Source organism: Rhinoderma darwinii, chromosome 10, assembly GCF_050947455.1.
Source record: "Rhinoderma darwinii isolate aRhiDar2 chromosome 10, aRhiDar2.hap1, whole genome shotgun sequence".
Taxonomy (NCBI): domain Eukaryota; kingdom Metazoa; phylum Chordata; class Amphibia; order Anura; family Rhinodermatidae; genus Rhinoderma; species Rhinoderma darwinii.
The window spans coordinates 49475339-49490828 of record NC_134696.1 but is presented as its reverse complement, the minus strand read 5'-3'; the positions used below and the strand labels follow the sequence as shown (position 1 = coordinate 49490828).

The 15490-nt window shown below is 43.0% G+C and overlaps 1 protein-coding gene across 2 annotated transcripts in view; it reads left to right on the top strand.

Moving 5' to 3' along the window:
• Positions 1-15490, top strand: part of TTYH1 (tweety family member 1) — a 132276-nt gene that overhangs the window by 63403 nt on the left and 53383 nt on the right. For both annotated transcript variants that reach the window (XM_075839885.1, XM_075839886.1), the window contains exon 3: positions 11204-11315. In XM_075839885.1, the coding sequence (XP_075696000.1) occupies positions 11204-11315 (112 nt within the window). The remainder of the gene's footprint in view (positions 1-11203; positions 11316-15490) is intronic.

Below are 15490 nucleotides of genomic sequence, written 5' to 3'. Positions count from 1 at the left end.
ACCTCGCTATATCTTTTATAGAATGGGGAAGATCTTCCTTTAACTACTGTAGGGTGAATACTGGCTTGACTATTGGGGGAAGAGGACAAGGCTGTGACTACTGGGGGAAAAGAGCACTGTTGTAACTACTAAGTAAAGAAGGCACCTCTTTGACTTCTGAAAAAGGGCACTACTGTGACTGCTGTGTAAGGTCCTGAAGACTACTGGAGGAAAAGTGGAGATACAGCTGTAACTAATGGAAATAAGAGGATGAACAATGCTGTATAACCTTGAAAAGAGTCTTCCCTGCTTTGCACCTACTGTTAAGGGGGTTGGATCTACAAGTAAGGTCAGGAACACAAATCTTTTTGCACAGCATTGTTATGAGACATTGCCCATTATAATATATCATAAGGTCACCTTGGATTTATGTGACCTTCATAATGTGCATATATTATTCTGTTGTCAAGCCGCATTGCAGTCACCCCTGAGTTTACAAGTAATGTGTAAAGTAACAAGATGTGTTATAAACTCGTCCTCTAGATGTGATCGATGTTTCCATAAACCTAAATCAATTTCTGAAAGCATTAAAAAGCCGCATCAGACTGTTCGCAGCAACATCTGGGTCACTTTTTTCCAGCTGCGCTTGTAGAGATGTTTAAGGTGCTTTGTCTGTGAAGTTCTCGATGTTGTCAGACAGAAATCTGTAATTATCTTGTTCAGGCTTTGTAATGATAGGGAAAGTTGGAAGTAAAAGAGAACATAGAAACTCAATATGGGTGAAGAGGCTAGTCAGTAATTAAAACCAAGAAAGGCGATCATTATTTCCTCTGTTATCTCTCTCGAAGAGCTTGATAAATGAAATGGTCGTTTGCTGGAGTAGATGGAGGAAGACAAGAATTAGGGTATGTTCACACGGCCTATTTACGGACGTAATTCGGGCGTTTTTGCCCCGAATTACGTCTGAAAATAGCGCCTCAATAGCGCTGACAAACATCTGCCCATTGAAAGCAATGGGCAGACGTTTGTCTGTTCACACGAGGCGTATATTTACGCGCCGCTGTCAAATGACGGCGCGTAAATAGACGCCCGCGTAGAAGAAGTGACCTGTCACTTCTTTGGCCGTAATTGGAGCCGCTATTCATTGACTCCAATGAATAGCAGCGCTAATTACGGCCGTAATTGACGCGGCGTTCAAGCGCCTGCACATGCCGGTACGGCTGAATTTACGGGGATGTTTTCAGGCTGAAACATCCCCGTAATTTCAGCCACTACGGACCCCCGCCTTGTGAACATACCCTTTTAGTGTTTTCACTCAAGTCTTCTTAAATAGATCCATTTATTTGGGCTGTCAATTATCATCTTAACATACTGGCAGTATAAAAGTTCCTGGAGGCAACCGAATCATGTGCACCTTATTAAAGGGGTTGTCTGGTTTGGAAAAAAAACATTTTCAAATACCCTAAGGGCACATTCAGACGTGGCGGAATTGAATTCTTCTGCAGACAGTCCGCTGTGGAATTCTCCAGCGGCCGTTTTTTACATTTATTTATATACATTTTTAGGAAACTTAGTTGCGGAAAATAACTGTGCGGAAATCAGGCTGCAGTGCAGAATTTTCCCTCCGCGGAATGCTCATGACATTGCAGAGAAGAAGCGGAATTTCACTGCAGATTTCAGCCTTTGCAATGCAAAAACTGAAATCTGTGGCAAGTCCGCTGTGATATCTGCAACGTCTGAATTACCTGTCGAATATGCAAATGTTGGTGCAGATTCTTTGCATAATTGTCCCGAATCTGCACCAACATTTGCAGCGGAAAAATTCCGCCACGTCTGAACATGACCAAAGGGTATGTGCACACGGCTTATTTTCGAATGTTTTTCGGGCCGTAAACGGCTCAAAAATCGGAAGCAGAACGCCTCCAAACATCTGCCTATTAATTTCAATGAGAAATACGGCGTTCTGTTCCAATGGGCCGCTTTTTTACGCGGCCATTTTGAAAAACGGCCGCGTAACAAAACGCCCGTGAAATAGAATTGCATGTCACTTCTTGAGCCGTTTTTGGAGCCGTTTTTCATTGACTCTATAGGAAAACAGCTCCAAAAAGGGTTGTAAAAAACGCAGTGAAAAACGCAAGTTTGCTTAAAAAACAGCTGAAAATCAGGAGCTGTTTTCCCTTGAAATCTGCTCTGTATTTTCAGACCTTTTCTGCTAAGCATGTGCACATACCCTAAGGCAGGGGTCTCAAGCACGCGGCCCGAGGGCCGCGTGCGGCCCCTGGGGCTGTCATCTGCGGCCCGCGGGACACAGAGCCGCTAGTTCAGTCTCTGCTCCGGGAGTCCCTGACATCGCTGTCCACATATTGGCAGCGATGTGCAGAGAGCTAGTATAGGCTCTGCTCCGGGACTCTGTGGAATCCCCTGATATCGCTGTTCATATATGGACAGTGTTGTCAGTGTCTTCCCCAGAGCGGAGTCCCGGGCAGAGCGCTAGTATAGGCTCTGCTCCGGGACTCTGGGGAAGCCTCTGACATCACTGTCCATACATCGACAGCAATGTCAGGGGCTTCCCCAGAGCAGGAGTCCCAGTGATGTCAGGAGCACAGCTGGAGTCCCAGGAAGAGCCTACTAGCGCTCTGCCCGGGACTCAAGCTCTGGGGTTGCCCCTGACATCCATGTCCATATATGGACAGTGATGTCAGGAGCAGAGCTGGAATCCCAGGCAGAGTGCTTCAAGTGGCTCTGTTCCGGGACCTCAGCTCTGGGCAAGCCCCTGACATCAATGTTCATTTATGGACACTGATGTCAATAGCTTCCCCAGAGTTCCGGCGCAGAGCCTATACTAGTGCTTTGCTCCGGGACACCGGCTCTGTGGTTGCCCCTGATATCACATTCCGGTCCAGGAGGATCCCCTGACGTCACTGTGTCTGGACAGTGACGTCAGGGGCTCCAACAGCAGAGGAATTCCCAGCCAAAGTGTCGGCAACGCTCTAGCTGGGGATTCCACTCCTAGAGGAAGCCCCGGTGGAGATATCTACTTGGGGTGTGTGTGTCAAAATCTACAGAGGGCACCTTGGCAGCATCTGCAGAGGGCACTGTGGCATTATCTACAGAGGGCACTGTGGCATTATCTACTGAGGACTCTGTGGCACTATCTAAAAAGGGGCTTCCCAATCTTATGTGTGTCTGCCAAACGCTGCCAACTAAGCCGCCGGACTGCATTTAGCGACACTTAAACGGGAATACTGGATTGTTGAAATAAGCACATGGAGAATTCTCTCAAATTTTAAACCTAGCGCTATTATTATAGTAATGTAGTATTATTATTATAGTAATACAGTGTTATAGTAGTTCAAATAACTAATTGATTAACAATAATTTTGTATTGTATCAAATTTGAAAGTAATGCGGCCCCATCAACTTCCCATTTTTTCTATATGTGGCCAACTTACCCGGCCGAGTTTGAGACCCCTGCCCTAAGGGTATGTTCGCACACAAAAATGGCTGAAAATGACAGAGCTGTTTTCAAGGGAACACAACCTGTGACTTTCAGACATTTTTATAGCCGAAAATTTTATTTGAGGCCTTTTTTTTTAACCATTTCTGGAGCTATTTTTCCATTGACACAATGATAAACAGCTCTAAAAACGAAAACAGAGCGGAGTCCTGAGCAGAGCGCTAGTACAGGCTCTGCTCCGGGACTCTGTGGAATTCCCTGACATCGCTGTCCATATATGGACAGTGTGTCAGGGTCTTCCCCAGAGCGGAGTCCCGAGCAGAGCGCTAGTACAGGCTCTGCTCCGGGACTCTGTGGAATTCCCTGACATCGCTGTGCATATATGGACAGTGTGTCAGGGTCTTCCCCAGAGCGGAGTCCCGAGCAGAGCGCTAGTACAGGCTCCTTCCAGGACTGTGGAATTCCCTGATATCACTGTCCATATATGGACAGTGTGTCAGGGTCTTCCCCTGAGCGGAGTCCCGAGCAGAGCGCTAGTACAGGCTCTGCTCCGGGACTCTGTGGAATTCCCTGACATCGCTGTGCATATATGGACAGTGTGCCAGGGTCTTCCCCAGAGCGGAGTCCCGAGCAGAGCGCTAGTACAGGCTCTGCTCCGGGACTCTGTGGAATTCCCTGACATCGCTGTCCATATATGGACAGTGTGTCAGGGTCTTCCCCAGAGCGGAGTCCCGAGCAGAGCGCTAGTACAGGCTCTGCTCCGGGACTCTGTGGAATTCCCTGACATCGCTGTGCATATATGGACAGTGTGTCAGGGTCTTCCCCAGAGCGGAGTCCCGAGCAGAGCGCTAGTACAGGCTCCTTCCAGGACTGTGGAATTCCCTGATATCACTGTCCATATATGGACAGTGTGTCAGGGTCTTCCCCTGAGCGGAGTCCCGAGCAGAGCGCTAGTACAGGCTCTGCTCCGGGACTCTGTGGAATTCCCTGACATCGCTGTGCATATATGGACAGTGTGCCAGGGTCTTCCCCAGAGCGGAGTCCCGAGCAGAGCGCTAGTACAGGCTCTGCTCCGGGACTCTGTGGAATCCCCTGATATCGCTGTTCATATATGGACAGTGTTGTCAGTGTCTTCCCCAGAGCGGAGTCCCGGGCAGAGCGCTAGTATAGGCTCTGCTCCGGGACTCTGGGGAAGCCTCTGACATCACTGTCCATACATCGACAGCAATGTCAGGGGCTTCCCCAGAGGCTCCTTCCAGGACTGTGGAATTCCCTGATATCACTGTCCATATATGGACAGTGTGTCAGGGTCTTCCCCTGAGCGGAGTCCCGAGCAGAGCGCTAGTACAGGCTCTGCTCCGGGACTCTGTGGAATTCCCTGACATCGCTGTGCATATATGGACAGTGTGCCAGGGTCTTCCCCAGAGCGGAGTCCCGAGCAGAGCGCTAGTACAGGCTCTGCTCCGGGACTCTGTGGAATTCCCTGACATCGCTGTCCATATATGGACAGTGTGTCAGGGTCTTCCCCAGAGCGGAGCCCCGAGCAGAGTGCTAGTACAGGCTCCTTCCAGGAATGTGGATTTCCCTGACATCGCTGTCCATATATGGACAGTGTGTCAGGGTCTTCCCCAGAGCAGAGACCTGGGAAGAGCGCTAGTATCGGCTCTGCTCCGGGACTCTGTGGAATTCCCCAGAGCAGGAGTCCCAGTGATGTCAGGACCGCAGCTGGAGGGCACTATGGAGGGCACTGTGGCAGCATCTACGGAGGGCACTGTGGCAGCATCTACGGAGGGCACTGTGGCAGCATCTACGGAGGGCACTGTGGCAGCATCTACGGAGGGCACTGTGGCAGCATCCACAGAGGGCACTTAAACTGGAAAACTGGATTGTTGAAATAAGCACGTGGAGAAATATCTAAAATTTTAAACCTAGCGGTATTATTATAGTAATGTAGTATTCATTTTATAGTAATGTAGTATTATTATTATTATCGTAATATAGTGTTATAGTAGTTCAAATAAGTAATTTATTAACAATAATTTTGTGTTGTATCAAATTTGAAAGTAATGCGGCCCGTCAACTTCCCATTTTTTCTATATGCGGCCCACTTACCCGGCCGAGTTTGAGACCCCTGGGATAGGGGATACATGTGGGATCGCTGGGAAGCCCAGCGATAAGGAGAACGGGGGACCGAAAGTCCCCCGAAGTTCTCCATGACAAACCTCGGACTTCCGGGGTCTGTCTGCAGCTCCATAGAAATGACTTGCGCACCGGTCGCGCTTGTGCGCATGCGTGACCAGCGCTTCTTTCATTTTTATTGAACTGCGCAGACGCCGGAAGTCTGAGGGGCTATATAGCCTTATCTACAGGGGGCTGTGTATGGCGCTATCTACAGGGGGCTGTGTATGGTGCTATCTATAGGGGGGCGCTGTGTGGTGGAATCTATAGGGAGGCACTATCTACAAGGGGGGGTTGTGTGATACCCAGCGGAGGGGGGGCCCAGTCAAAAGTTTGCTATGGGGCCCAGTCTTTCCTAGTTACTCCCCTGCGTAAAGCTATCCTGATACGGCAATGTACTGTTGCTGAACTGTTTATTTTCGCCTTAATGTCTGTTATTGTCTCTCAATAAGACTTTGTGTTTTGTGATTAACCCCTTAATGACGAGTGGCGGATATATACGTCGCTGTAATCGCGTGGGTACTGCCAGTGTACCCAGGCGATCAGCAGCATGAGCACGGCTGTTATACACAGCCTGGCTCCTGCCCCAACTGCACAAATTGAAGCGCGCTCTGATTCCGGCAGTTTAACCCATTAGATGCCTCTGTCAATAGCGACAGCGGCATCTAATGTGTTTGACAGAAGGAGGGAGCTCCGTCTATGACCGCATCGGTGCCCCCGCAAAGAAATTGCGGGGCGCCATCAGGTTTCCATGGCAGCCGGAGTACTAACAAAGGCCTCATGCACACGACCGTAGCCATGTGCACGGCCATGATTTTCGGGTCAGCCAGGGGCGGAGTGTCACCCGCGAGCCGCCCGCAAACCGCGGGCCGTGCACATGGCCGCGGCAATTATTTGCTATGAGCCCGGGCTCCTGGGCCATGCACAGACCGTGGAAACCACGGTCGTGTGCATGGCCCCATAGGAATGAATGGGGCCGCAATTCTCCCGTGGATTTTCGGGGGAATTGCGGCTGCAAAAGCACGTTCGTGTGCATGGGGCCAAAGGCCCCCAGGTCTGCCTTCAGCATCTGCCTATTAGCCCATGCCAGAGGAATGGCCTAATAGATTGCCTGTCAGTTTTAGCATACCAAAGTATTATATAAGCGATCAGCAGATCAAATGGTGAAGTTCCCAGGGGGACAAAAAAAAAAGGAAACAGTTAAATAAAGTTTATGAGAAAAAAAAAATTACTGTAAAAATAAAATAAAATCACTTTTTCCCCCAAAAAGTGGTTTTATTTAGTAAAAGTGTAAAAAAAACAACCACATACACATGTATGGTATTGCCGCGATCATTACGACTCAAACAATAAAGTTAACACATTAATTAAACCGCCGGGTGAACGGCGTTGAAAAAAAACGCAAAAAAACAAACAATGGCAAAATTCCTTTTTTTTTTCCATTCCCACCATAAAAAAATAAAAGTTAATCAATAAGTCCCATGTACGACAAAATATTATCAATGAAAACTACACATTGTCCCACAAAAAACAAGCACACATATAGCTACATCAACGGAAAAATAAAAAAAGTTATGACTCTTGGAATGCTACGTTTGCAAAATTGCACATTTTTTTGCAAACGTAGGAAAACATAAAACCTTTATATATTTGTTATTTATGCCGCATAGTGAACGCCGTAAATTTATAACGTGAAAAACAATGTTGGAATAGCTGTTTTATTTTCAATTCTTTCCTAAAATAAAGTTAATAAAAGTTAATCAATATATTATATGCATCCAAAAATGGTGCAATTGAAAAATACAACTCCCCCCGCAAAAAATAAGCCCTTATACGGCTATGTAGATGGAATAAAAGTCACGACTCTTAGAATGCAACAGTGAAAAAACAAAAAATAATCCTTGGTCATTTACGTACAAAATGGCCTGGTCATTAAGGGGTTAAAACAAATAAAAAGATTTTTAAAAAAAACAAAAAGTTTTCCCATTGTTCCCATAAAGTAATGTAAAAAATAAATAAATATAATTGGTATTGCGGTGTCTGTAAAATTCGGAACTATTCTAACGTATTGCTGCTTAATACGCAGGGTGGACGCCATAAAAAATTCCAGAATTGCTGTCCTTTGGTCACCTTAGTTTCCAAAAGAATGCAATAATTAGTGATCAAAAAGTCGTATGTGCCCAAAAATGGTACCAATAAAAACTTCAGCTCGACCCGGAAAAAATAAGCTCTCACTATGCTAAAATTTATGGCTCTCCGAACTTGGGAAGGCAAAATAAATTATTTTTAAAAAATTATTGTTTCTTGGTAAGAGCAGTACATAAAAAAACATAATATATAAATCTTATTGACCCACAGAATATAGTTAACATGTAGTACTTACTGCACGGTGAACATTGTAAAAACGAAACCCCAATGAGTCCTATTCCATCCCACAAAATATATTTTTTTCAGATTTCCAGAACATTATATGGGATATTTAATGGTGCCATTAAAACTAAAACTCATCTTGCAAAAAACAAGTGCTCATACGTTTATGTTGTCAGAAGGCGGGGAGGACAGGACAAAACGTGGCTGTGGCGGCACCGGGCTAAACTGATGCATCAATGCAGCTAAATAGAAAGAGTATTTATACATTTCCCCTCTGCAATTTCTAAGTCCTATTATCATTGGTCTCCTACAGGAGTTTCATCAGAGTCACATTTGGTGGTGACTGTAAGATTTTTGAACGGTTACAGACTGCAACGTTAGTTAAAATGAAGGATTATTTTGCTGGATTTTATATTAACGATAAGAAGGTGTCTTTCCTCAGCCCAAACTGAGACTTCTAGCCGTCTGTTCCACCCACCTTGCAACCGATGTAGATGTGATTTACAATGACATCATGGGGGATAGATATGCGAGAGGAATGGTTTGTCATCCTATTTATATGCAGTGTGTGTTTGCGAGAAAGAAAAGGAAAGAGTAAGGTTGTGGCAGAAAGGGATTCCGTGTTATCTCAGCATACAAAAATGTCATGGTTTACAGGGAAATTTGTATAAGAATTGGAAGTTATTGTTTAACCCTGTAACCAATCGGGTTCTAAATTAAACAAAAAATATATATATTGGGCCACTTATTTCACCTGTCACCTGTACCGTGACCTTGTTTAGGATAAGTGTATGTTCACACGGCTTATTTTCAGCCATTTTTCGGTCTGTAAACGCCACTGAAAAATTTCTGAAAAAACTGAGGTTGAACGCCTCCAAAAATCTGCCGATTGATTTCAATGGGAAAGACGGCGTTTCGTTCCGACAGGGCGTTTTTTTACGCGGCCGTTTGAAAAAATGTTGCAGGGGAAAAAAAAACGTAAAAAGAAGTGCATGTCACTTCTTGAGACGTTTTTGGAACCATTTTTCATTGGGTCAATAGAAAAACAGCTCCAAAAATGACTGCAAAAAAACACATAAAAAAACGCTTGAAGCTTAAAAGACGGCTGAAAATCAGAGGCTGTTTTCTCTTGAAAATAGCTCCGTATTTCACAGCCGTTTTTTGTTCACCGTGTGCACATACCCTAACGGTACTCTGTTGGCCGCAGGACTTCAGTGTGGGTTAGTTGTCCAGCAGTTAATTTGGTCCCAGCTATTGTAAGTGTCTGGGCACCTTTACACAATGCCTTTCAATATGCCCTATTGGAACATCTTGGGATAATAGAGATGGAGCCCCTGCTTAGGACTACTCTCTTTCAGTCAGAGCCAAAAAAGCACATAGAGTGCAGCTCCACTCTCTAAACTACTTCAAGGGTCCATTTAAACCAATGGATAGCCAATAATTTTATTGGTCATCCTTCAATGCTTCATTTTTGGGAGGAAAACAAATATTTATACTGTGTCTTCCTTAATTCCTTCAATTACCAATATATTGTTATTGCTATTTTTTGGGATTGTCTCAGATTCATCATAAACTATGAGGCAAACTGTTGACCTAGTCCAAGGAGAGGTATCACTATGTCCAGTGCCAAAGAGATTGACACCAATGGTCACAGAGTGCTTTCATTGATCACAGAGAAGTAGTCAGCTGTCAGATGACAGCCGTTCCATTATCTCTTTTTTGCACAGATCTCTGATACAGAGGTTTTGGAAGAGGAAGCTTCATGTATGTAGCCTTTATAATGTCATAAGCAGAAGAGAAGCAAGACAGAAGCAGTGACCAGATAAACAATCCTTGGGTGGTAGTATTTTTCATTAACGTGTCTCATCATTAATGTATCTGTTCAATGTTAATGAAATTAAATAGACCGGAACAGACCCCTTTAATTATAGACAATTAAACCTACTAAACAGGCCCCCAAAATTGTAATCAGGGGTTGGATTAAAGGGCAGCACGTATGCTAATGGTGAAATGGGACATAATGTTATTACCATTTAAATCAGTCTCCCACACGTTTCTACACAGACTATTAGTTATAGTTTTACCTTTTATGTATGTGGCACTTTAATTCCCCTAGATTTGACACAAAATCTGATTTGCATTGTAAATGAATTAGAGCGAGCTGCAAATTCATATTTGCATATGCATAAATTCTATGCTGCGTAAACAAAGTTTAATGTACATATTATACCTATGTGTTTTAATTAATTAAAGTGATATTGACCCCTGGGCACTTTGCAACTGTAGATCCGGTTTATTTGCCAGGAAGTACTGCCTCAGTGAACCCAAGAGACAATCATTTTATATTCACATTTTATTGTGGGATGTCCCTTTTGTGCAGACATGTTAATGGCTGCATTTCCATTTTTAGCCATATGCAGGGATATTAGTTCATTATTGCAATAAACAGACCTGTAATACGAACCAAACTGCGGTTCCTTGGGCCCACCAGAAGAAATGATTGGGGTCCCACACCTTTCCTTGGTTCTTCATTGTCCTCCTAACCAAACATTCTTCTGGAAACTTGAATATTTTTTATTATTTGGAAATTCTGACCCAGTGTTTTTTATCAAAGCCATGCATTGATAAGCCATACTCAACGTCAACCTAGGGTTCCATGGGTCCACCAGAAGAACTGATCCTGAGGCCCCATCCTCCATCTATACAGAACATGGGCACAACCACTTATAACAAAGTTCTACATTTTGTTATCATTGCACACAAAGGACATATTATCAAGGTCTAATAGGTTATTTGTGAATTAACCTGTTAGAAATAGACCCATATGGCAAGGGATTGGCTCTAAAGTTAACTCCAATTGGGGTTATATTCTGCTGGACCTTTGGCATCCATTATTGGGTTAGAGCCTGTGCCCAGTCTGACCCTGCCTGTTATATACTCCGTAAAAATACACAAAATGCAGTATGTTATCAAGAGCACATATAGGTTATACATCAAAAGATAATTTTTTTCGTTTTTCTAGGCTATGGAAGGTATTCTGGGTAAGGCAGACCTAGATATTAACTCCTTGGAGATATCAGGCTGAGCCACTTAAAAATTCCTTTTAAGTTACAGTTAATTGGGACTTTTAAACAGTGTAAATTAATTCCTTGTTAATGTTATCATGGGATTTACAGTGACAACACTTCAATAACTTTATTTTTATTTTTATCTTCACAGTGCCGGCATTGGCATTGGTTTCTATGGAAACAGTGAAACAAATGATGGTGTATATCAAGTGACCTACTCTCTCATGAATGCCAACCACACCTTGACCTCCATTGACTTGCTGGTGAGTTTTGAGACTATATGACAGACATCACATAAATATTGTTATCTTGATTGATGGGTTGTCCATTATGGTGGTAATACAAGGCATGGTCCCTCTATATGATTCTATAATAGTGAAGAACAAGGTAAAGAAAACATGTCATGACAATTGTTTTGAAGTTGATATAAAGATGCCTATACCCCATTAGACAAAACTCAGCCGAAGCCGCAGATTTTACCTGGATCAACCAATGATCTAATGTGTATAAGGACCACCCGACCTCCCCCAAAGGCAAATGTCGGGGGAAAGAAGAATCGAGCAGGTTGGATTGCCAGATCCTTTGTTACCATGGGAGATAAGCTGCTGTCAGACAAAGAAAATAATACAAATTTAGAAATTTAAGTAGCCTAGGTAGTTTTCCTTGAAATGTCCTTGAAAGTCCAATTACAAATCAAAACTTCCTACTGCACAATCCGAATTGCGTCCATTTTCACACACGTTAGGAATACCCTCAATGCTGGGAGAACTTTAAATGGAGATTCCCGCCACCACAAAGCATTGTGGTCCCGATATTGAGCACCATGAAAAAAAATAATATTTAGGGAAAATAGTTTTGCATTTTTTTATTTTCCATATCTAACGTTTTGTTGTTGAACTCTATGTATTGTAAGTTTATGCTCATGCACACAGCACGTCCGCATGCACAGACCCTGTAAACTGGCACACAGAATCCCTACGAGATAAAAATATGGATCCATAGGGACTTAGTATTACGTTATATGGTTCTCTTAATAAATACTACTGTAATACTGCATGCAATTGTGTATTCCATTATTTTTTTTCTCACAGATTCATATAGAATTTCTGACAAAAAAACCTCCATGTGCCTCAGTGTATAACAAATGCAAACAACGGTATAGTATGTGTCCGCAGCAGGCTATGAAAGCTGTATTCAGATATGTGCATGAGGCCTTAAGGGAACTAAAACAGAGTTAGGTCTTCCTAAAACTGATGGCCAACTGTGCATTCAGAACCACAGGTGTATAGGATGAATTTATTTTTGAATGCATAGTTGGCCATAGGGTCATAAGGGATCTGTTTGAATTTCTCTGCTCAGGCTTTGCTGTGTTTTGTATTGGTGTTGAATCCACCTGCGACATACCTGCAGAGTAAGGCTATGTTCACACGCTTAACAAAATGCGGCAGAAAATACGGAGCTGCCCATTGATTTCAATGGGAAATACAGCGTTCTGTTTCGACGGGGCGATATTTTTAAAATAACGCCCCGTCGAAACAGAACGCTGTATTTCCCATTGAAATCAATGGGCAGATGTTTGTAGGCATTTACGGCCCGAAAAACGTCTGAAAATAGCCTGTGTGAACATACCCTTATACAGCGCCAAAGACAGACATAAACTACAATAAAAAAAATTAAAGAACTTAACAAAAGTGAAGAACTTCAAATGGGGTTAAAAAAATTTTTTCATACAATATTTTAGTCTCAGAACTTCTTCAAGCAGTGTCACATTTATATTTCTCGGATAGTCACTTTTACTTCTGAAGAACCAGAATCTAGCTGTGCAGCGATAAATCCACAAGTGGGTTAAGAGTCTTATTCTATAACCTGTATCTGGGACCTAGAAGTTGACCTAGGTTGCCATTTAGGTAATCCTGGGATTGTATTTGGTAGAACTTCCATACTAAAGAAACAAGAAGGACTTCAAAGCTGGATTTATTTTGATCTCTTAATTCCTCAACATCTAGCATTCTTAAGGTGGCTCTGTTCCTGAAAATAAATTACTTTTACCCTACTTGCAACTTTCTCTGAAGATCTCAATCAAAGTAGCTGAAAGGTGTTTAGTGTCTGTAGCTAGATAATTGTGTATTACAAGTATAACTATGCTGGTGGGCATGTGTCCCGCCAGCATAGGTTCATGGGCCATGGGTCATCGTTATATATATATATATATATATATATATATATATATATATATATATTTGTATGCAGGGTTGTAGCTACGCTTCAATTTACCTGGGGTAAAGATTCCAGTGGAGACTTGGTAGTCCCTCTTCCCCTAGTACCCTGAACCAAGGGGCACATGCCCCAAGAGCATAGTTATACTCCTGGGTTTTCTTTTACCTTATTGTGAACTATATCGCTCACGGCGATGCTACAATGTGATATCTGGGGATTTATAAAGAGCTGCACGTAAACCTACTGCATTAACTTCTTATATTATGATACAGAAACAATTCTACCTCCAAAGCTGTCAATATATACATATGTCATTGTCCTGCGGCCATGTCATTGGTAGCAGGTGGTGCCTGATGTTGTCAGAAGGTGGCACATTATTTACCATCACATATTCCATTCTTGTTTGTGTTCCAGATCATGTTCCGATGGTATGGCAAGCAGTGAGGAACAATGGCATCATTAACAAGCTGGTTCTAAAAACTCAATTTACCTGTTTTTCCTTTTCTGTTTTTTTTTTAATAGAATTTTATTTCTGCTTTCCAATAAATCTAAAAACAACTGCAGAAAAGTCACAACCAACAACAATATAAAAAAATAGGGACCACACATTAATTTACACTAACACCCAGACCTGAATTCCCATCATCATAAGAGAAAGCGGTTTGTTAGGCCTCAGAGGCTCCTGGAACAAGCTGATCATGACCGATTAACCGCCATTGCACATCATTCAACTCATAAAGTCCATAGTTAGGAGACAGACCATTCTCAAATACAAAAGCTTTTATAAGGGAACATATTTTTTAAGCAGGTTACTCCCATTAGATCACCCCTGGGTATTCCCTATGGAGTAATAACCTTTCTAGCACAAAATAGAAATATTCTAATTTTAAAAAAAAATGTCTCCTACACAATATCTGGATCAAATTCTCCACTATACTTAAGACACACACCTGTTGTAATAGTATTTCAGGAATATATGCTGCGGAAATTCAGCATTGAGGATTAATGGAAAGGAACAACACAATTCAAAACCGCATGAAGAATAGAACCCCTTTTTGATACCTAAAACACAGATCTGAGGTAGTCATGACCCTCGTAAAGAGACATTTTGATGTAGCGCTTGTAAAAACAGATTGCTGGGTGAACGTTGGTAGTAACCCACAAGTAAAGTCCTTTGCTACTCAAAATACACAACAGACTTATTGCATCAGTGCAGGATTTTTGGTAATCCCAATATGTTCCTCCAGATGTGCACTATCTATATATTTTTAATCTAGGGATTCTGCTCCCTTCCCTTTATTGTCAAGTTTTAATATTTGGTGTGTCCACTTTAAGTCATGGAACCTGCTGCCCTACAGCAAATGTTAAAAGTAGCCTCCTCTGCTGCAGAGCTCCTGCCTCTTCTAGTATCCCAAGGGGGTTACTTGTCACAATACATTAAAACAGCAAGTCATTCATGCAGAACTGTGTTGGCTTATTGTGTATCATAAGCCTCTGGCAAAAGAAAATTGCTCTGCTATGCTTGGCAATGAGGATTTGCAGGGGGGGGGGGTTGGGGGTTTGCTTTCTGTACTACTGACATGGACTTTAGTAGCCCTAGTGCCTTTAGGTGTTCCGTGGACTGACATAGTACAACAGGTTACAAAGCAATTTGTTATTCTGTGCTTGAAGAACAATTCCACTCAGAATTATACTATACTTCCACCCAGTACAGTATTTGCTGTAGGTTCCATGACTCAAGCCTAAAATGTTGTTGGTGGACACTTTTTCGATATTGCCTCACTGCTTCCCTGCTATATTAGTGGATAGAGGAATCAGAGAATGTAGCTGGAAAGAAACCCCAGCTAGAACCTGTTTAATTTAGTGCTTGCCCGAACTGAATTATGGTAGCTGATCTGGGACACTAAAAATGGCATTTAGAGGTGATTCTCCATAAAAAAAAGTTCCCCTCCCACGGTGCTTGCGTAGCACCGCTTACCTTCTCTCAGCCAGTCTCTATACAACCGGCCTCCAATGATGACATGTCTTCACAAGGGACCACTGCAGTCTGTCATCGCTGGAGACAAAAATCTGCTATTCTCTATGTGTAAACGTGGCGCCTCCTGGTGTTCAAAGTGTATAGCAATGTCTACGTCCACCTACTGAGCTGAGTGCTGGTGAACAAACAAGCTCAGTCACTCTCTCCAATGCCAGTTCTCTGCATAGTGATCATCTGTTCACT